The 22,998-nt window shown below is 38.8% G+C and overlaps 1 protein-coding gene across 1 annotated transcript in view; it reads right to left on the bottom strand.

The window, feature by feature from the left end:
* Positions 1 to 605: 605 nt before the first annotated feature.
* The window catches only part of LOC126483799 (farnesyl pyrophosphate synthase-like), a 50,663-nt gene continuing 28,270 nt past the window's right edge, over positions 606 to 22,998 (bottom strand). Inside the window, exons 4-8 of the mRNA XM_050106977.1 lie at positions 16,998 to 17,201; positions 11,943 to 12,107; positions 7,677 to 7,754; positions 7,430 to 7,564; positions 606 to 1,856 (exon numbers count right to left, since the gene is read on the bottom strand). Of these exons, the coding sequence (XP_049962934.1) occupies positions 1,656 to 1,856; positions 7,430 to 7,564; positions 7,677 to 7,754; positions 11,943 to 12,107; positions 16,998 to 17,201 (783 nt within the window). The 3' untranslated portion in view covers positions 606 to 1,655. The remainder of the gene's footprint in view (positions 1,857 to 7,429; positions 7,565 to 7,676; positions 7,755 to 11,942; positions 12,108 to 16,997; positions 17,202 to 22,998) is intronic.

Genomic DNA, 22,998 nt, shown 5'->3' with positions numbered 1-22,998 from the left:
ATCTGCTTCTTATTTTCACTGAATAGATTTCACTTGTCCTATCCTGTTACCCTCAGTGTGCTGTACATTGATCCAGCCTTTCCTAAATGCATGACACCACTGCTGCACTTTCCTTCACTCATTCTTGAAGATGAATACATGCCACCTAGTTCAGTGAATATTTCAATCCCATCATTGACTGGAATTCATATGTGGCTTGAATGTTTATTTTTGCACATATTTTAATTTACTGTTATACATACAGAAACCAACCGCTATCTGAAGAATTTTGGCTAATTGTACAATCTTACCACTGCAGAGAAGCAATAAACCCACACTTTTGAGATGTGCATTTTATGTGCAATAATGGTGAAGAGGAACATGGTGTTCTCAGTAAGAAAGCATGCATTTGGTATGAGGAAACAGGCATAAATTTCAGGTGTCCGTTAGTTACTGGCAGGATGCAACTGTACAAGTTGATCGACTAAGGCAAATTATTCTGTGTAGTTCTTTCAAGATTCCAGTACAACAGTACACATACAAGGTCCATATCTACACCACAATGCACTTAATTAAGAACTATGTTTGTACAGTTATTTTTCTCAAATATTTATGCCAAAAAAATATTTTCTATAAACACAGTTTTTATTACAAAATTTTATTTACAAGTACAAAACACGCAAGAACCTACAGCACATTTACTACAAAAATACTGTTGTATTTCTTCATTGGCTATAAACATTCTCACTTGTTAAATGGCTCCAGTCCATTTAGCTGAACCATTCACCTAAGAAAGAACACACACACGGTATTTCAAAACAGAAATAATTAAGTCAAACTTTGAAACAAGCTGTTCCAGCAATCACCTGCACCTGTGTGAATTTTCAGGACCACGGAACTCAATAGAACAGAGAAAATGAAACAACTGAAACAAAATTCATATCAATCTAGCGTTCATCACTGGAATACCATTAGGAAACAAAATCTGACCCTGGAATTGGCTGCATCTGAATTACTTCCTAAACTCCAGACATTTTAGCCCTAACAATAGTCATGTTTCATGTGCATCTTGTTGACACAGCCATAACGAGAACTTTGTTATAAAACATATTTACAATTATAAATTTAGCAGCTGTTTTGGAAACTCAAAAACTCACACACAACACAAGAGTTTGACTCATGTTTCTGTATGTTAGCAAGGCAATCGTAATTTTCAGAAAAACATCCAGTCTTTGCTCTCATGCAATGTTTAAATATTCGTTAATTTCATTATTAATTAAATCCAAGCACTTACAGTTGTACAATAAAGGGGCAAGATAAATACTTTACAGTTCTGAATGTACCAGATACTCACTCTTAGTACTTTATTACACAAAATGTGAAACAGTGAAATAGGAACAACGGATGCAGTCTCTTGCTGGAACACGATTCTCCAATTTTTTTTTAAAACTGAACAACAAAAGTTGTTTGCAGGGTGCCCAACATTAAGATTGTTAGCTTACTCCAGTTATATTTAAGTTCTAATGGTTTATAAATTTAGATACCAGCATTATAGTATTATCTTATATTTGAGAGTGAGGCAAAAGAAAAGCTACTGTACATAGCTCTTACAATCACATTGTTTCTCATTATTGTGCTCAAAGGCTTATTTCAACAATACATTTACAATGATTATTTTAACATTCCCGCCTATATATTTTCTCCATGAACTTGAAAAATAACTGGTGAGGCAGTCCTCGTGACATTTGTTGAATGTGTGTGCTGATAATGTTATAGCTCTCTTCTTCATAAATAGCATAGGTTGTTGGTATTCCTAGTTGCTCATATAATTCCTTGACAGCAGCTACTTTTTCAGGATCTCTGGAGGCATAACATTCCTACAAAGGAACAGTGACAGTAAAATTACTTGGATCTACCAGATCTTCAGTATAGTTGAATATCAAAATAAAGTGTAATCACAAATAAACCATATCTGAACACTCCAAACATAAAAGTGAAAATGAAAATACAACGGAGATACAAATGAATGAAAGTCAAATAAAATATAGAAGCACTTGCAGAGCGGCTGATATCAACACAAGGCACTTGGAGTCAACAATTTTCTTTCTTTATGTCCAGTGTCACACGTGAAACAAAATTTACTAGTTTTCGGAATCCTTTGGCTTATAGATAAGTGAACAGTCTTAAAAGCTTAACAAGCTATGTCTTCAGCAATTTAATATCTCTACCAACAATTTACATTCAGAGCTGTTGCTTATCATCTGTCTATGTATAATTTAAGTGTCACTAATTAATATCTGTTTCAGTATGAATAATTTAATCTCTATATATAAAAGGCAAGTCCTGACTGACAGACTGACTGACTCATCATCGCCCAGCCCAAACTGCTAAGGACAGAAACTTGAAGGTTGGACAGGGTATGGATCTTATACTGTAGGCATCGTTTAAGAAGGGATTGCCCAAAAATCCCATTCCTAAGGGGTGAAAAAAAGGGATGAAAGCCTTTTCTAAAGCATGTCACTACAAAAGGAATTTTGAAGATAGAACTACAAAAACTGGAATTTTGGTATCTCAGTCAGAAAATAAAAAAATATGTATTTCAGCAGGTTTGGGAATTCAATCACTGAGGGAGTAAACCAGTGGGTGAAAGTGTTTTCAAAATAAATAATTCCTGAAGAACTACTAAAGGATTTTTAAGGCCACATTTAAGACAATTGGTATTTGACTTCTCAATCAGAAATTTAAAAAAATACATATTTGAATGTTTCTGGAACTTCAACCTCTAAGAGAGTGCAATAGAGGATGAAAATTTTTAAGAAAATATTTCATTATATTAAAGAAATTATAAAGGTAAATTTATGAAAATTGGTGTCTTACTTCTTGATTAGGTGTATGAGGTGTGATGGGGAAGTTTTAAGAAAGGGCTTGTAATCGTATAATGGTGGTACTTACATGCTACTGTGATACATCTCCTTCAAAATACACTCCTGGAAATTGAAATAAGAACACCGTGAATTCATTGTCCGAGGAAGGGGAAACTTTATTGACACATTCCTGGGGTCAGATACATCACATGATCACACTGACAGAACCACAGGCACATAGACACAGGCAACAGAGCATGCACAATGTCGGCACCAGTACAGTGTATATGCACCTTTCGCAGCAATGCAGGCTGCTATTCTCCCATGGAGACGATCGTAGAGATGCTGGATGTAGTCCTGTGGAACGGCTTGCCATGCCATTTCCACCTGGCGCCTCAGTTGGACCAGCGTTCGTGCTGGACGTGCAGACCGCGTGAGACGACGCTTCATCCAGTCCCAAACATGCTCAATGGGGGACAGATCCGGAGATCTTGCTGGCCAGGGTAGTTGACTTACACCTTCTAGAGCACGTTGGGTGGCACGGGATACATGCGGACGTGCATTGTCCTGTTGGAACAGCAAGTTCCCTTGCTGGTCTAGGAATGGTAGAACGATGGGTTCGATGACGGTTTGGATGTACCGTGCACTATTCAGTGTCCCCTCGACGATCACCAGTGGTGTACGGCCAGTGTAGGAGATCGCTCACCACACCATGATGCCGGGTGTTGGCCCTGTGTGCCTCGGTCGTATGCAGTCCTGATTGTGGCGCTCACCTGCACGGCGCCAAACACGCATACGACCATCATTGGCACCAAGGCAGAAGCGACTCTCATCGCTGAAGACGACACGTCTCCATTCGTCCCTCCATTCACGCCTGTCGCGACACCACTGGAGGCGGGCTGCACGATGTTGGGGCGTGAGCGGAAGACGGCCTAACGGTGTGCGGGACCGTAGCCCAGCTTCATGGAGACGGTTGCGAATGGTCCTCGCCGATACCCCAGGAGCAACAGTGTCCCTAATTTGCTGGGAAGTGGCGGTGCGGTCCCCTACGGCACTGCGTAGGATCCTACGGTCTTGGCGTGCATCCGTGCGTCGCTGCGGTCCGGTCCCAGGTCGACGGGCACGTGCACCTTCCGCCGACCACTGGCGACAACATCGATGTACTGTGGAGACCTCACGCCCCACGTGTTGAGCAATTCGGCGGTACGTCCACCCGGCCTCCCGCATGCCCACTATACGCCCTCGCTCAAAGTCCGTCCACTGCACATACGGTTCACGTCCACGCTGTCGCGGCATGCTACCAGTGTTAAAGACTGCGATGGAGCTCCGTATGCCACGGCAAACTGGCTGACACTGACGGCGGCGGTGCACAAATGCTGCGCAGCTAGCGCCATCCGACGGCCAACACCGCGGTTCCTGGTGTGTCCGCTGTGCCGTGCGTGTGATCATTGCTTGTACAGCCCTCTCGCAGTGTCCGGAGCAAGTATGGTGGGTCTGACACACCGGTGTCAATGTGTTCTTTTTTCCATTTCCAGGAGTGTAGTCCCCTTGTGACTGAACACACTGACTCCAACAGTATTTCCACTTTTGGAAACATCCTTGGAAATTTTTTTTCTGAAGTGTGTTAAGGACACACTCCGTATTTGCCTGGATGTCTTCAATCGAGTCAAATCGCTTCCCTTTCAGTGAAAATTTCAGTTTAGGAAACAGGTAGAAGTCTGCAGGGGCCAAATCAGGGGAATATGGGGGTTGTGGAAGCACACGAATTTTTAAATTTGGTCAAAAATTCAAAGATGGAGAAGGCACAATGAGCCAGAGCATTGTCATGGTGTAGCACCCAACTCCTGTCTTTCCACAATGCAGGCATTTCCTTCCGCACCTTTTCGTACAAACGCTCAAGGACATATTTGTAGTATTTGTGGTTAATTGTCTGTCCTCCAGGTGTAAATTCATTTTGCACAATACTGGTAGAATCGAAAAAAAAAAATCACCAACATTGTCTTCGTCTTTGACCAACTTCACCGTACTCTTTTCGATCATGGTGAACCTAGAGTCTTCCACTGCGTAGACTGCACTTTGGTTTCAGGATCATATCCATACCCCCATGATTCATCACCTGTAATTACACTATTTAACAAATCTGAGTCATTTTTAGTCTGATTAATCAGTTCTTGACACACTTCAAGTCGGTATTGCCTCTGGTCACTTGACAACACCTTTGGAATGAATTTTGTGAACACTCAATGCTTGTTCATATCTTCAGTTAAAATTGACTGAACTGCATAGAAACTTAAATTAAGTTCATCAGCAATTTCCCTAATTGTAAGTCTATGACCAGAGCGCACTACGTCGTGAACTTTCACAACATTTTCATTTGTTTTTGAGGTGGAAGGATGGCTGGACCGTAGTTCATTTTAATAGTTTGTAAGTCTCAGAAGCTGATTTCCTGGTTTTAAAATAAAATGTCACACAAACTTGTCGCTCCGTTTGTAAGGTGGCTATGATTTTGGACCTTACAAGAACTCATCCACATACTTTGCCGTGATCTACAAACACAATTAGGTATCATGTGATAGGTTGTACATCGTATATATGAATATATAAAGGAGACTGACAATGTCACGTACGTCTTGTAAATAATTGTTAACGCTTATTGCGTGAAAGGTGACAGAGTGTCTTTATTATAAAAATGGCGTAATGAATGACTGCCTATACTAGTAGAGGTTGGAACGCCAGTGGAAATGAAACAGGAGGCAGAACTCAAGCTCTGGATGGAAGGCCCGCACAGGTATTGGTCCTGCTTCAACACAGGAAGTGGCTAGACGGACGTTGTGACACCTGATCTCTGGAGCACAATAGGGTGACGGCCGACCGCTACTGTAGTAGGGCTGGAAGGATAACCGGATAATACTACTGAATGCTGAAAATCTTGGACACAGGTGAGAGGAACGAAGAAGAGGCACTTCGGAAACCACGCAGGTTGGGTTATTTACAAGGATTTTTACTCAGAAGCATACCATTGAACGAGTATAGGTTTTTTCTCGCAAACTTTCTGCGCTGGACGACAAAAGTCTAAAATATGGTTGGTCAGCATTTGGAAGAATTTGTAGAGAGGGAGAATATTCCATGGTTTCGGGAATATGATTAGTTTTCAGAATTACGATGGTGAGAAGCCAAGTCTTACTGGGAAGCCAGCGCTGGAGAGACGTGGTCTTCCACTGAGCGCCCGTGCGTGATGGTTGCTCGATATCAGATGGACTTGCTGTCTTTGCTCTCAGGAGAGATTATAGTTAGAACAGTTAGTACTGTAATGTTGCGAACCTAAACGATTCTGGACTTCACCTCCGGGTCGCAAGTCATCGTTGAGTACACAGCATTCAGTAATTGAGAGAACTTCCTTTGCCTATACTTACGTTGAGACGTTATCTGAACTCCATCCTTGTGGTTGGAAGTTCACATTTCTCGTCTGTAGAACACAGAGAGGAGAACACAGTATTAGAGCATATTAGTCAGAGGACCGCCTTCTGCTGTCCTAGTGTTTGAAAGAGTTTATTTGTGGCTGGAGTTCTTCCACCGTTGCGAACGAGTACGAGAACCATCACTTCGATGCACCAGATGCAGTACATACGGTGACGTCGCAAATTGCTTCAGCTTATTAGGGCTATAAAAGCTAAACAGCTGTGATCATGTTAGTTTATTTCCACTGAGGTTCCACTCCACCGTAGATCATCTTTTAAAGTGGTATCTTCTAGTGTTCGGTACGTAGACGATTTAAGTTATTTTGTATTATTTATATTAGACTGTGCAGTCATAATAAGGGGCAGAGTTGGGTAGCTGTCAGTAATTTTACTTAGGAAATGTAAACTTTGTGATATAAAGGTTTTTTTTTTTTTTCAATCTACAATAAATATATAAGCAGGAACAACATTTATCATTTAGTAGGATCAGTTGCCTTCATCATTCATTTATGTTTAGATTGTAATTTATAGAACTAAGAGATCCTAAGATCTGCTTCAGGGGGTAGCCAGACAGGGCCAAATTTTTAGCATTTATTATTTTGCGCTGTGCACATTCATTTTACAGCCACCTGGAGTAGCGTCTTGGACGTTTTTACGTCCATTTTCATGCAGAGAGAATCCGGAAACAAGCTCTAACAGACCCGCACTCAACCAGCTGCCACAACAAACTGAATAAAGGAATTGCGGTTTCTTGTCAGAGGACGTTCAAGGACAAGGCAATGACTCACTCCCCATCCTCCGTGTACCTGCCTGCCAAACCAGTAAGCAGTAGCGGATACATTGTTAAAACTTTCCAATCACACTTCGTAAAGAAACATTTGTTAGGGGATGAAAACTGCTACGTAAATATCCCCACAAGAATGCAAGGGGCATGATTAACAAAGACTTTGGACTCCAGCTACTAGAGTTGCATTTTGCGTGGAAATGTTAGAAGATGTTGCAATTCGTGAACAACATAAAATTTGATTAAACAAAAGCAAATAAAATATCTGCTAGCCATACTGTCTATGTGAGTGAAGCAGCTGGCACTAAGCTAGTATAACAGTAAACGTATATGTAATATCAAACCTCAAAAAATGCTCTCTGCTCTGGGGTTGCTCGTTGTAATGCAACAACAGCTAACCAGGAGCATTTCCCATCAGCAATGTCGCTTCCAACTTTTCCTGTTATTTCTGGATCACCAAAGCAATCCAAGAAGTCATCCTGCAAAACAGAAAAGGTGGTATTTTTGGCCAATGTGTGTACACTAGCAAATGTATATAATTCAATTATTACACTGTTACTTCAAAGTATTTATAAATACAAGTCAACTTACTTGAACCTGGAAAAAATGACCCATTTCCAACAAAATTGTTTTTGCTTGTCTGTGCATTTCCTCATCATTGTAACCGGCCTGCAATAACAGAAAAATTACTTACTTTACACAAAATATTATTAAGAAACAAAAATGAAGATAGGCAGCAACTCAAATTCATCTGATTGACATATAGGCCACAGACACAGCTAACAGCACACAAAATTTCACTAGCTTCGGAGCACATGCTATTCTCTTGTTGAAAGAACAATGACATATGGGAAGGCTTTGAGTGTGCAGGGAAAGAATGGTGTGGGGAAGTAACGTGAGGCATAAGATGAGAGACAGGATGCTGTCACTGACAGTAGGATGATCAGGATAGTACACGGTAACAATCACAGAACTGGCAGATGGGGCAAAAAGGAGTAACAGAAAGAGAATGTTGGCAAAAGAAAATACATGGTCTGGAGTGAATAAAGATGAGAGAGATAATGTTAAGAGCAAAGAAGTTTTGGCACAAGGAATTGTGAGAACGGAGAATGTGCTAGAGGAAGAGTTCCCAAAGGACATGGGTGATATTGGTGGTAGAGAGATTCACGTGCCATGGGTTCTAAAGTAACTGGTGAGGTGTGCAACATGTTCAGTAACTAGGTGGTCGAGTTTGCCATTAGCTACAGTTTGGGATTGTTATCACACACAATTAAAACACTGTACAGTAAATGCAACGAAGCTAGTACATGTTATGGCTTCTTTTACACGTGGCTCTAACTTTTGACAGGATAGGACATTTCTGTGAGTCAACTGCAGTCAGGAGTCTGACAATGGGTGTATGGGACAGATTTTAGAACCGGGAACTGGGTCTTCTTCAGGGGAATGACTGATGGAGTGCAGGATTAGTAGCAAAGGTAGCACAGAGATGGACTAGAATATTCTGTAAACTGGGCAAAGAGTAGCAGGCTACTGTTTTGGGTTATGAGTGTAGAAATCTGAGTAGAGTATTCCTTATATTTAGGCATGTCAGGAGGTAAATGAAATCCTGGTGAAGGATTTGGCTGAGTTTCTAAATGCCTGGTAGGTATTGGATTACAAGAGACATACCGGTTGGTACTGGTTCATCAAGGTGACTGATTTATTTTGTGCCACAAGAAAAAATGGTGCAAGAAATCTGTTTGTGGACTAAATGAGGAAGTTATGAGCTATCTCTGAGGGTTCTGATGAGGTAACTGGAGTATGTGATTAACTCATACTTCATGGTGCCCAAGGGTCTCAAGGCTGAGGTAGGGGCTTTCTGATGTGGAACAGATTACATACATCAAACTGGAAGCCTTGTTGGTGTGAGGTGTGCTTGAATTGCCAAATTTTTCTATGCGTCTATCTGAGAGGTGTATAACAATACCTAGGAAGATAGCTTGTATGTCTGAGGAGGACAACATGTAATAAATATTCTGCAGACAAGGGCAGAGGTCCCATTATCATAAGCCCATTTTATAAAAATCAATGAATTTGAGCCAGACAAGGGGTTGAAGGTGTTGACTGGAAGAGAGGAGCAAAGATTACGTTTTAATGTCTTATTCACTATATGGTCACCAGAGACAGAGCCCAAGTTTGGATAGCATAAGGATGAGAGGAAAATAAATAAATAAATAAAAGATCAGCCCCATCATATTTGAAGAAACAATACCAGAATTTGGATTGTTAAGTTTAAGAAAGTCATGTTAAACACATCTCAATAGCTGGACATTTATCTGATCTTTGTTCCTCCCAACTTTGAGTCCAGTATCTTAAACACTGCATTATTTTCCTTCGTGTGCTGAGTATTTAGGACGAATTCCTGTTTGCACCACCAGACAGCTTCATGTGAGATGGTTCCATGCAGTTGTCCATGGTAATTTCATGCACTTATCTGTAGATCTGGCATTCAAAGGAATAAAACTTTATGGCTAGAATGTGGTTGGTCAAAAGATTCAGGAATGATGTGATGGCTTTTGTTAGGATACTGGGAATAGTAGCCCTCTGTGGCATTGTCATCGGCATGTGGAGACACTGGTGTAAAAGAACATTGCATCCACAGTGAGTAGCAAGGAGTCTTATGGTAACAAGACAGAAACTGTGCAAAGTCAGTGAATGAAGTAATTAGTGTCTTAAACTTAAGTTGGAAGATCACAGGCAATTGGTTAAAACTGTTAGTCATGAAAGGCTAGGGATCTTTCTGTGAGAGCACTGCAATTAGGTACAATGGGACAATCACTAGGAAGGTTCATGGATTTGGATTTGTGTAGCTTTGGAACTGTTGATATATAGGCACACTTGGGGCTGTCATTATGAGGTGGGAAATGGATTCACACGACAGGTTTTGGAATGGATGCAATGTTTCGAGGAACTATTGGAGGTCACATTGGACTTCTTGGTAAGCACTAAAAGTGGAAGTGTCAGAAAGACGGTGGAGATCCACAATCACTTAGCAACTGCAATTCAGCCTTTGTTTGAGGAGGAAGGTGCAGGCAGATTGGAGGTGAAGAATTCGAAGAAGCTTACCAGGGGGAAGCTGTCTGGAAGGGGGAGGAGGACCATTATTGGAGAACAGTTGAAATGTCTGCGTATATTCAGCTGTATTTTCTAGTAATAGCGTAGGCTTGTTGAATATTAGTGTGGTATGACACTACTGATACAAATTTGGGCATGTGTATGTGATTTTAATCTAACTTTTCTCTACATCTTATGCATGACTGACATTGGTCAAGTGAGATGCTTAGTAACAAGCACTGTAATTGTTGTTAGAACAAGGAATTTATCTCATGGAAAAACATTCTTTTCTTACAGAACTGCAGGAGCAGATTTACTAATTTTTGAATTTGTAAAGTTTGATATCGTGAACTTTTCTTAGACGTGTAAAATAAAGGGTACTGTCATGAACATCTACATGTCACTTGAGAAATGAAATATGACCACTGCAGATAAAAAGGTTTTAGCTGCCGGATGTCAGGCCTGGCAGTCTAATGGACAAGCAAGTGCCTGGAAACTGAGAGGTCATGGGATCTAATTCCAATTGGACCATGAAACTTTCAGTTGCCAGGAACAACATGTGGATTAGATTCCGTATTAAACTGTAGGCCTTCTTCCCCAGATGGATACCTGGGGTAGATTAGGGACACCAAATTCACAAAAGTGGTTTCCAGTTTAAGGACTTGTAGCTGGCTATTGAGCCATTCGAAATTATTATTAGGTGGTGAATACCAATGTTCAAAATTTGTAACATTCTTGGCCTATTTACAATCCTGTTGTGATATAGTATTCATGCTACTTTGTGCTGATTAAAATTATAGCACAGAATGTAAGGATCACAGTTCACATAAGACAAGTATGTTAGCTATGATGTTAGATCGATTTATTAATGTTAATACTTTGGAGTCTGGCCACTTAGAAGAATATTGGGCCTAGGAAACCAGTCACTTATGCCATTGTGTAAAGTGTTATTGGCACATGTGTAATTGATGTATCTTCAAGAATAATACATACTAAAAAAGGGCCAAGCTTCAAGATTTATTTTTCATATTTACTTTAGTTCTCTGATAGAGTACAAATTTTAAAATAATGATGAAAGAAAATATAATTATCCTCCCAAGAGAAATGTGTGACCTGGGCAATTACTTGCTTACTCAGCAAACACGTTGTACTTGTAGCAGAATTATAGGAAACTGTGAAACCTAACAAGTATAGGCACAATATTATATCAATGCAACTGTATTGGCTCAGTCAGACACAATAACAGCTGCTACATTTGCTAATGCTTCTTTCCAAATAATTCCAGAAACTGACAGCAAAAGGCTGCAACAGACAAGGACCAGGTATTTTTCTCATATGAAGATGAGTCCAGTTTGAGTGATAGGGCTCATGAGTTGAAAAAATTGCAGCCTGACCTATACTCGGGCTCAGTGCTTTTAACACAAATTTGCGGCCCAAGCTAGGCTTGGGCTTCATCTCCGAAGTATATCAATGCTCCAAGCCACTACACTACACAGCCAAACATTTTTCTGTTACATTTTGCTACTACACTAAAGTCTGTCAACATGTAGTTCTTCAGCTAGTCTGATAACTTACACCTTTCTCATTGCTCATAAGCACTGGACATAGTTAGAAAACATAACACTAGCTCTAATGAAAAATTTAATCATCATACAATATTTCAATGCTATAACATCTTCACTGGTAAAACAATACATACTACACTAAGTAATAATGTTTCGCAATCAGTCACTTAAAAAATGTAACAAGAAAACTGTAACTTGCCATATACAGTGCAAGTGCAACTGGTAGGTGGAATGAATAATATGCAGTTTTGTACTTCACAATAGCATTGTAGCGATCCATGGTGAATTTTGCATAATTTGGTTTCTTTCCTGATTGTGATGTTGAGAGATCAAGAGCTTGCCCCATATGAGTTTTCAGAGTGACCTGAAACAGATTTTGGACATTATTTAAACCATGAATTATATGATTGCAACAACATCTCACTAAAGGTATCATTCGACAAACCATTATTACTGTAAGACATCATAAATACCAAGTACAAATTTCTTATGACAAAATATTGATTTTATGGTAACAGAAAATTTATCTTTGAGCTGATATGAAAAAAATGTTTTCAGCCTATCAATTGAGTATAGCCTTGATTTCATATTAACATGAAGTATGCCAAACTTTCAGAACACAGTGTATTACCAATAATTTCACTTTGTTGATACACACACACGAACTCTTGACAAAAAAAGTCTTATTTCATCAGAGCAATAAATTTGTTGGGAGAGTGTTTTCAAAGAATGTCGATGACCTCTGTCTCTATCAGACATTTGTATCAGTGGTGCATGTTTCTCTGTTGAGGAAGACAGTCAGAAATTTTGGGTACAAGTTTTTCATCACATAAATCTACAAATGTGGAAAATAAATAAATAAATAAAAATTTGGGCATTAAGAAAGAAACACTGTTGTACTGTGGACGCAAGATGACACAGAGAGAAAAATGCAATGACACTTCTCAGTCGTCAAAAATGGATTGATTAAGTAGTTCATCATGTAGGGAATGTTCACAATACACCATGAAAGATGTGTTTTGTGTTAAGTGTAATTACTGGCTCTATAAACAGTGTACGAAAGTGAGTTTAAAACTCAAAAGATGATCCTCCATGGTTGTGTCCATAGTGTTTACATTTTGAAATAGCTGAACACACTAGTACAGTGAACTCGAAGGAAGAAATTATTAAGTTGCCTCAAAGTGACACAGAAATGCTGAAAATGGAAATTTTAATGCTAAAACAAGAGAATGCCAAAATAATTAGTGAACGAAAATACTGTGTGTGAAAAACAATCAATTACTGAGCAAAGTGGCAAAAATTCACATTTATGCAATGTAGTGAATAACATTACAGAAAACTCTGTCCGTGACATAGCAAGTGATAAATATAAATGGATAACAGTTACCTATAATAAAGAAGACAAACATGTACGTGCAACAAAGAAAGGAGGTGATAAATATTGATTTCCTGTTAATCGGTGATTCTATGCTAAAAATGTTATTGTGATGGACTGGAAGGTTGATGTTCCATCTGTAATTCGAGCTTATCAGCTAAATACATATTTTTAAAACATAAAGAGTGTGAAATTGAATACAGCCAAAAACACTAATGAAACTAAAAATAGACATACCACTAGCTAAAAACGTGTTTTGATACACATGGGCACCAACTCCCTCCACAACAGCAATGTGGAAGAAATCATGAGTGAAACAAGAAATCCGATCAGATCAGCACAAACTGTGTACACAACCTCTAGGCTTGTTATTAGTGGTATTATTCACAGAAGACAGGCAAGTGATGCTTAAGTCAACACAATAAACAGTGGCATTAGGGAACTGTGTGACACGTGCAGGGCAGCAATTCATTGCCCAAACAAGTTTTTACACAAAAAATGTGTGGGAAAAGACTGACTATGCCTCAATAGGTTAGGCTCTGTAAACTTACACTACAGTATTCAGGGACGTCTGTAAAATACTAAAAAGGAAGGGAAACATACATTTTGATGAGAGTGACAAAGTAAAGACACAAACTGAAAATAAAAACTACAGATAATCAAGAGAGGATGCAAATGAAATTACTGTCAAAAACAAACATTCTCTATTCATACATTGGAATATCAATAGCTGATCAGCAGAAATACCAAACCTTATATATACTAAAATTGATGAACTTAAAATTCTACTTTCAGAATGTGCAGATACTAAAATAATCTACTTAAATGACCAATGGTTAACAGAAGACTGTAGACATGTTTTAAATGGTATTAATAATTTTAAGGTACCAAACAGCTTTTGTAGGAGAAACAAATCTCATGGAGGCTCATGCATTCCAGTTGGCTCCTCAGTAAGTTATAAAAGTACGACAAAATTTAAAATTTTTAAATGAAGAGAATGTGTTTGACAGTTACTCTATAAGAGTTAAGAGATCTGAACACAGTGGTTGTAGCAGTTTACAGAATCCCTGGATGTACTGTAACAAAGCCATTCTTAGCTAAATTCAAAGTCTCCTAAAAAAACTTCAGAAAGAAAATAAGAAAAAAAAGTTGTAACTGCAGCAGACTTCGACATAAATATGTTAATTGGAAGCAGTAATCCTGCAAAAATTTTTTACTTAATTCAGAAATCTGATTTCATGTTCAGTGACCTGCATTGGTAACATGATTATAGTCCACCAATTAGAAAATGCAAATAAATACTGCTTAAACCTATGTATATTGGATCACTCCATTCTGTGTACTGAGTTCCCAAAAGCAAATAAATTAGAGCCTACAGGAGTATATACAGAAAGGAATTTTGGCAAAGTAATACATTTTTATTCTGCACTAAACTAAGTATTGTAAGCTTGCCTGTAGAATACTACAGTTCAAGTAACATAAACTTCGGCAAATTTTAAAATTGTTTTTAGATATATTTAATACATGTTTTAACCTAGATCTTGTCAAAAGAAAATATGTAGTAAATTTAAATGGATTATATGAGAAATAAAAATTTCTAGTGCCAGAAATAAACTACACTATGAGTTAAAATCAAATAGAAATCCTGTTTTTTGTTATATGTATAAAATATTATAAAGCTGTATTCAGGGATGTTGTAGTGGCAACTAAAAAAAATAGCAAATAATACATTTTATTCTCAAAAACACAAATAAGACAAAAGCAATGTGGTCAGTTGTTCGGTCAGAATTATGAGCCAAAGCCAAAAGCCAAGAGATTTTGAAAACTAAATTTGAAAATGATATTATAATAAAACCAGCTCAGGTGTCAAATTGTTTCAATGAATTAGTCTTAAATGTAGCAATATTGGATGCAGATATGGCAGCCTATCTCGACAAGGCAAATTTCATAAAATTGGAAAACAACCAGAACACACATTTTAAAGAGTATGAGAAAAATCACCCAAAGGGGAAAAAAAACCTCATACGGTTGGGACTAAATAAACATTCCTGTAACCAAAAGCATGCACACCATTATTTCACAACCACTGTCACTCATTATAAACCAATCTTTTGAGGGGGTATATTTTCCAAATGTACTGAAATATGCTGAGATGAAACCCATTATTCAAAAAGGGATCAACAGAAGATATGGGGAATTACTGCCCGATCTCTCTTCTGCCGGTCTTCTTTAAAGTTTTTGAAAAGACTATAGCAAAACAAATTCAAAAATTTCTTACTATAAATGGCATAATATTTAAAAACCAGTTTGGGTTCCAACACAGAAAATATGCTGTAAGTGCCACCAATGAATTAAGTGAAAAAATATGCTCCACATTAGATGAGAGTAAAAAGGTCACAGACTGAGGACAGTTTCACAGTTTGAACAAGGTAACTATACTTTGCACCAGGCAGCCGAATTCCCCGGAAGGCAACTTCTGGCCAAATATGCCATACACACATTTCATTTTCAGCTCCATCTGAAGGAATAGTGATGCCAAAGTAGTGTGAGACCACTTAAAAAATTTTGGCTCTCCTTCTGTACATATATTTATTTATAAGCCATTACATAGCTCTCTTCTTTATGGTCTGAACATATTTTCAGCAATCTCTGCTTTCTGACTTAATCAATTTTGTTTACATACAAATACTTTTTGCTCTATTTGGTCATATATTCAGTTTATCTTTCCTGAAACTGTTTCCATTGTTTTATAAATTTCAGTAGATATCCTACATAAATATAGGCCAGTGTGTGTGTGTGGGGGGGGGGGGGGGTGGTATTTTACAAACTTTGTGTATAAAAAAATTACTAAATATGAAATTCTTGACTATCACTAGTGTTCACTGTACGACATCATCATACTGCCACAGCTGTTTCATAACAAGGAATTTGATTCCAGAAATTGGTATCTCGGTTCTTGTCATTGCATTTCAAAGGGATACAGACGTAATGGTTTTACGAAAATGATGACCCATCATATTGCGAACATAACCGCCATGTCACAAACTCACAAGCTTATCACCTCACTTATTTATTGGCTAAACTATTCCAACTTTATCCTAAATTACAGTTTTTGCCCTCTTTTGGGTACATTAACTGTAAATTTTATGAGACCAGTTCTGTATTTATGCAACTTACGGTAATTTAATTTGATGCTGAACTAACACATTTGGAAAAAAAGAAATGGCAGAGAATGTGAGAGGCTAGAGACATTTAGTTTTTCATCGATTATTGCATTTAATAATCAGTTTCAAGACAGTAAGGTTGTTTCTGCTGTGGTCTTCAATTTGAAGAATAGTTTGATGCAGCTCTCTCTGCTAGTCTACCCTGTGAAAGCCTCTTCACATCTGCATCATTACTGCAACCTACCTCCACTGGAGCATGTTCCTGTAGCTAAGCCTACAATTTCACATTTTCTTCCATAACCAAACTGGTGATTTCTTGATGCATCAGGACGTGGGCAATCAACTGATCTCTTTTTTTAGTCATGTTATGCCATGAAGCTCTTATCTATCCAGTGCAAATCGGTATCTCTTCATTAATTGGTAACACCTACCAATAGGCAGGCAACGAACAAAATAATATCAGCATGTGCATTTTTTGCACACCTCACAAGCTGCAGTCACAGCAATGGAACTTTAAGAAAAGGGGCCCCAGTTAGGGTTAACAACCTTTATCTTACAAAAATTTAATAGCAGTTATATTTTTACTCTTATTCAACACACAGTGAGTGAGTGTCTTTTACTTAAGAGAATGGCTTAGTAATATTCTTCCTTTTGTGCTTTTGACCAAATTTACATCCTCAAGTCTCCACCGAAAATGAAATGCCAATATACTTACATCATGGAAAAGCTCAACAACCTGCATGTAGTATGGTTTGTTCTGAAAATATCTTCGCAGCAACTGGTACAGGCCCATCTCCAATAACAAACCATCATTAATACCTGCCAGACCAATTCCATTTTGGCGGTACCAGCAAGGTCTTCCTCGGCGCATTGATGAACCATCCATTATGTCATCAATTACAAGCAAGAAGGCTTGGAGCTAGAACAGTGCCAATAGTTAAATTAATTAAATGCTAATTATTCACATAACTGAATATGGTTATTTCAGTACATTGATATGTGAACAGCAACAAAACCTAGCTGAGTTTCCAAATTTTGTACTTAATGTCATAATTAAATTTATATTATCTATATCAGTGAAAAGATTGTCATGTTACTGAAAGAGAAAGGTAAATATGGTTTAAAAGGCAAGTGAATGCTTTTCTAATGCTTCATTACATAATAAATTTTTTAAAAAATCTCAATGAATGGAAGCATACATAGATAGCTATCAGAAGTGCGATTCTTAATCATTATGAGGCTGGTATCTGTATAGATATGATTGGTGATCTTGCAGCTCTCTAAGAATGAAATTATAATGAAATCTAAACCACTGGTTGATTACAGGTGTTGATAAATCTCAACGGGGACAGTTGAAAAATGTGTGCCCCGACCGGAACTCGAACCAGGGACCTCCTGCTTCCATAGGAGTTCGGGCAATTTGGGTGCATCCAAACTGAAGGCGATCAATGGACTGTAAGCCGTATGTATATGAAACTGGTATCTATGCAGACATCATTGGTGATCTTGCAGCTCTCGAATAATGAAATCCAGACCTTTAGCTGCTTACAGGTGTTGATAAATGTCAAGGGGGACTGTTGAAAATGTGTAGGTCTCATGGGGAGCGTGCCAGAGATAAGTCCCCAGTCGCACTATCGTCTGCATCACGGTGGCTGTCGGATAGAGCGTCTGCCATGTAAGCACAAGGTCCCGGTTTCGAGTCCTGGTCGGGGCACACATTTTTCAACTGTCCCCGTTGATATTTATCAACGCCTGTAAGCAGATTAAGATCTTTTCATTATAATTTCATTCTTAGTCATTATGTTTTCTAAGTGGTACAGTCAATCAGTAATTTTTGAAATACTTCAGAGAAGAAGAGGAATATTGTGCATACTTTTGTAAAGGGATAAATACACACCTGTCACCTTGCTACAATAGAAGACTAACTTTCAAAATGTCCTGCCAACTTTAAATCCATTATCCACTCATATAAGTCCATCACTATCCAGACAATATTATGAAAAGGGTAGATTGCTACTCACCATATAGTAGAGGTGTCATGTCACAGACAGGCACAACAAAAAGACTACTAAACACATAAGCTATCAGCCAGAATGCCTTCTTCTGAAATAGCCAACATACACACACACATTCATACAAACACAGCTCACACACTCATGACCACTGCCTCAGGCTGCTGGGGCCAGATTGTAAGTAACTCCGCAGGATACGAGAAGCAATCTGGGTGGTGGGGATAAGGAGGAGGCTGGGGTGGGAAGGGTGAGGGAGACCTGGGTGCAGATGGAAGACAGTAAGGTGCTGTTTATGGGAGAATACAGGAATGAGGTGGAGAGGGGTTGCAGTTAGGAGGTTAGACAGATGGCAGGGGGAGAGGAAAAGGAGACAAGTAGAAAGACTGTGGGTGTACTTGTGGAACAGAAGGCTGTGGGGTGGGAGCAGGTAAGGGGATATGTGGGTGAAGGACAATGATTAATGGAGGTTGAGGCCAGGAGGGTTAAAGGGATGTAGGATGGTTAAAGGGATGTAGGATAAATTGCAGGGAGAGTTCCACCTGCACAATTCAGAAAAGCTGGTGTTAGTAGGAAGGAGCCATATGGCACAGGCTGTGAAGCAGTCTTTAAAATGAAGCACACTGCCCAACACGACATTCTTCATTTTAATGACTGCTTCACAGCCCATGCCATCTGACTCCTTTCTACCAACACTAGCTTCTCTGAACTGAGCAGGTGGAACTCTCCCTGCAACATATCCTACATTCCGATAACCCTCCTGGCCTCAACCTTTATTAGTCACTGTCCTTCAGCCACCTATACCCTACCCTGTTCCCACTCCACAGTCTCCTATTCTACAAGGAGACCTACAGCCGTTTTACTTCTCTCCTCTCTGCTCTCCCTGCCCCACCCTCCGTCTAACCTCCTGACTGCATCTGGCTGACAAAGAGCACTTTACTGTCCCCCACCTGTACTCTGCTCTTCCCCCCCTCCCTCTCACTGGCACCACCCAGATTGCTTCCCACCACAGGTGCAGATGCTTGAAGTCTGACACCAGCAGCTAGAGGCAGTGGTTTGTGTGTATGTATGAGAGAGAGAGAGAGAGAGAGAGAGAGAGAGAGAGAGAGAGAGAGAGGGGGGGGGGGGGAAAGGGGAGGGGGGAGGGAGGGAGGGAGGGAGGGAGGGGGGGCTGTGTTGGCATGAATGTGTGTGTGTGTATATTGTCCATTTCAGAAGAAGGCCTTCTGACCGAAAGCTTATGTGTTTACTGGTTTTTTGTTGTGCCTGTCTGACTTGACATCTCCAAATGGTGAGTTGCAATCTATCCTTTTCATAATTCTGTCTTTATTCCATCCTGGATTTTCCATTGTTTGATATCCCCATGTAGAAGTATTTGTCCTTTGAAAAGAATTTGGTAATGTTTGGAACCAAATAACTTATTTAAATGAGAGTTCAGAGACTTAAAAATATAATCAGCTGCTGGCAATATATTGTTGTTGGCAGTTATTAAATAAAGATTCTTATTCAAGGTACAAGAGAGATGAGAGAGAAACAAATCACCCCACAACAAAAGGTATGTGACAGCACGAAATTTTCCAGATATTTTGTAAACAAAGTTTGAAATACATAATTTTGTTGAGTGTAAGTGAAATACCGTAGTAATTTTGAATAAATGTGTGTGTGTGTGTGTGTGTGTGTGTGTGTGTGTGTGTGTGTTTCACTGAACGATATAGTTGTGGCAACATTTCATTTTTGAACCTTTGTTATTCTCTCTTGCTTCATAGGTGTTAGCTGATATTTGAGTTCTCTCTATTTTGTGTTGATTCTATGTTCAAAATGTGTAGTGAAGAGGAGAAATGAAAATAGTAATTGTAGATTTTTTAACCTTCCGTCGGGCGCGGCTGTTCAGATTGATACACCTCGAAGTTTACTGTAAATTATTTGTCAATGAGTGGCACCACTGACGCCTACTCGCTAGTAGCTATCCTTTTCCGAACGCTTGTCATTGTTGTGTGCTTCATTGTCGATACGACTGCTCTGTTGTCGATATATGTGCTGATTGATCAGTTTGACACACTGCGCCCATTCGTGTTGCATTTAAACAATTCATTTCTTTGGTTATCAACATAACTTAGTAAGTAGTACAATGTTAATATACAATGTGTAATGCAGTTATTTTCTTTTTGGGCCATTTAATCGTCAGTTAAGAATGTTTGAGTATCAGGTATCAAATTGATACACTGCGCCTGACTGCGTTATTTTATAGAAATTTTATCATTTTAGGTGTGAGACAGTTGATCATGGCAGGCTACAGTAAGATGTACAACCTCCTTGACCCAAATCATGTTGCAGAAATACAAAAAATGTTGTTCGAAGAGGATAATGATGAAGTTCAAGAGGATTTTGAAGATGAAGTAGACACAGATGACACAGTTGAAGTTCAGCAGGAAGATTCAGAAACAGAGGAAAACGACAGTGAAAACGAAGAGGAAGTACTTGAAGAAAGCCAGCACTGTTATACTGGAAGGGACAAAGAGACAAAATGGAATAAAGTTCCACCATCGCAGAGAGTACGTTTCAGGGCCCACAATATTATTCGAAAGTTACCTGGTCCTATAGGTGCGGCGAAAGCATTGAGAACGCCTTTGGAATGTTGAAATTGCCTCATAGATGACGACATTTTGTCAATTATAGTTCTGTATACAAATCAGTATATTGAGAGCATCGAAGCTTCTTTTCAGCGAGAGAGAGACGTAAAACCTATAGATATTATTGAATTAAACGCTTTCATTGGTCTTCTGTTTTTGGCTGGTGTTAACAAAAGTAACGGACAAAGCTTAGAAGATCTGTGGGGAAGTGATGGGGATGGAATTGAAAAATTTCGTCTCGTTAAGAACATAAAACGTTTCAAATTCATCATGCAGTGCCTTATATTTGACAATTGTGTGACTCGCGATGAAAGGAGAAAATTAGACAAGATAACAGTGATTCGGGAAATATTTTCTCTGTTTGTACGGAATTGCCAGAAATCCTACACCCTTGGAGAAAACGTTACAGTAGATGAGAAACTTGAAGGTGCAGTTTTCGCCAATACATACCTAGCAAACCAAACAAACATGGAATTAAGATATATGCTCTTGTGGATTCCCAAGTATTTTATCTCTATAATATGGAAATATACGCTGGGCTGCAGCCAGAAGGATTGTACCACGTTAGCAATAAACCTTCAGATGTTGTTCTGCGACTATGTGAACCAATTTATCAGTCAGGTCGAATTGTGACAGCAGACAATTGGTTTACTAGCAGACAATTGGTTTGATAGAAGAGCTAAGAAGAAAAAAATTTTCTTTTGTTGGAACGATGAAGAACAACAAGCGTGAGATTCCTTTTGAGTTTGCTACCAGGAAAGGCAGGGCTGTCCATAGTTCACTTTTTGGCTTCAAGAAAGGCTGTACTCTAGTTACCTACGTTCCTCAAAAGCGGAAGTGTGTTATCTTGGCATCAAGTTTGCATGAAGACACTGGAGATAAACAGAAGCCATCCATTGTAACATTTTACAATAAACCAAAGGTGGAGTCGACACTACAGATAAGTTGACCGCTTCATACAATGTAGCAAGAAATGTGTGCCGCTGGCCATGGTCATATTTTTTGCGATGATCAATATGAGTGGAATCAATTCACAAGTAATTTACTATGGCAACAACGAGAATTTTATCCGAAGAAAAGGATTCCTGAAGCAACTCTCACATGCGTTAGTTCTACCTCACTTGGTTCGCAGATGCTTGGACACCTCAGGAATTCACAGAGATCTTCAACTGCGGCTACAACAATATAGGCCAACGTGTGAAGAAGAAGCAGAAGACACAAGCAGAAACGAAGAACAAGGGACTGGGATCAAGAGGAAAAGGTGTAATACCTACACTGAAAAAATAGACTGACAAAATATTGTTGCAAATGTGTCAGAAGCCTATCTGTTTGATACACATTGAACCTTTTTGCTCTGAATGCGGAAAAATTCCACATTTGTTACCACAGTCAAAAAGTGAGGATGAAACAAATGAATGAGTTGTAATATCATTGCTGTTCTGCTCCAGTGTCATAATAGCCTCCTGTAAAGATAATTGTCATTTGTGATGTGTTTTATTAGTGAAATATAATAAAGAAGCAAATGAAAAAGCGACTTTTTTATCATTTGTTACTAAAGACCAACATTGACGATAAGAAATCTGAATGATGAATATTTCTACTGCAGTTGTGCTCGTATGCTATCTTTGTGTTTCTTTAAATATATATGGCACTTATAATATGTTTTATGAACAGAATTTAATAAATGATCACGTGAATAAACGGTGTGATCAATTTGGTACACCGCGCCCGACAGAAGGTTAAAAGATGAGTTGCTGCATATGTTTATCATTATTTTCACTGATTGTGTTGCTATTAATGATTCTCCTGCAAGTATGTCAAGAAATGAATCTGAGCGTATGTTGGACTGATATCTCCCATGTTTCAATTTGTTCCACACTGTATTGCACAATGAATGCTAAATTTTGCTTCAATCTTGTGTTTTATTTTCTTCAGGATGTAAAATGACTATAAAATAAAACTGAAAGATTGTATGTTTGCTTATGTATTTGGGTACTATAATTCCTTTTCAATTTTTAAACTGAAGTTTCATCTGTGTATTCAGATTCAACATTAGTAATGGTAAAATACATGTATT

The sequence above is a fragment of the Schistocerca serialis genome, chromosome 6, assembly GCF_023864345.2.
Source record: "Schistocerca serialis cubense isolate TAMUIC-IGC-003099 chromosome 6, iqSchSeri2.2, whole genome shotgun sequence".
Lineage (NCBI taxonomy): Eukaryota > Metazoa > Arthropoda > Insecta > Orthoptera > Acrididae > Schistocerca > Schistocerca serialis.
Note: the sequence above shows the minus strand (reverse complement) of the source record. Positions and strands in the feature narration are given on the sequence as shown.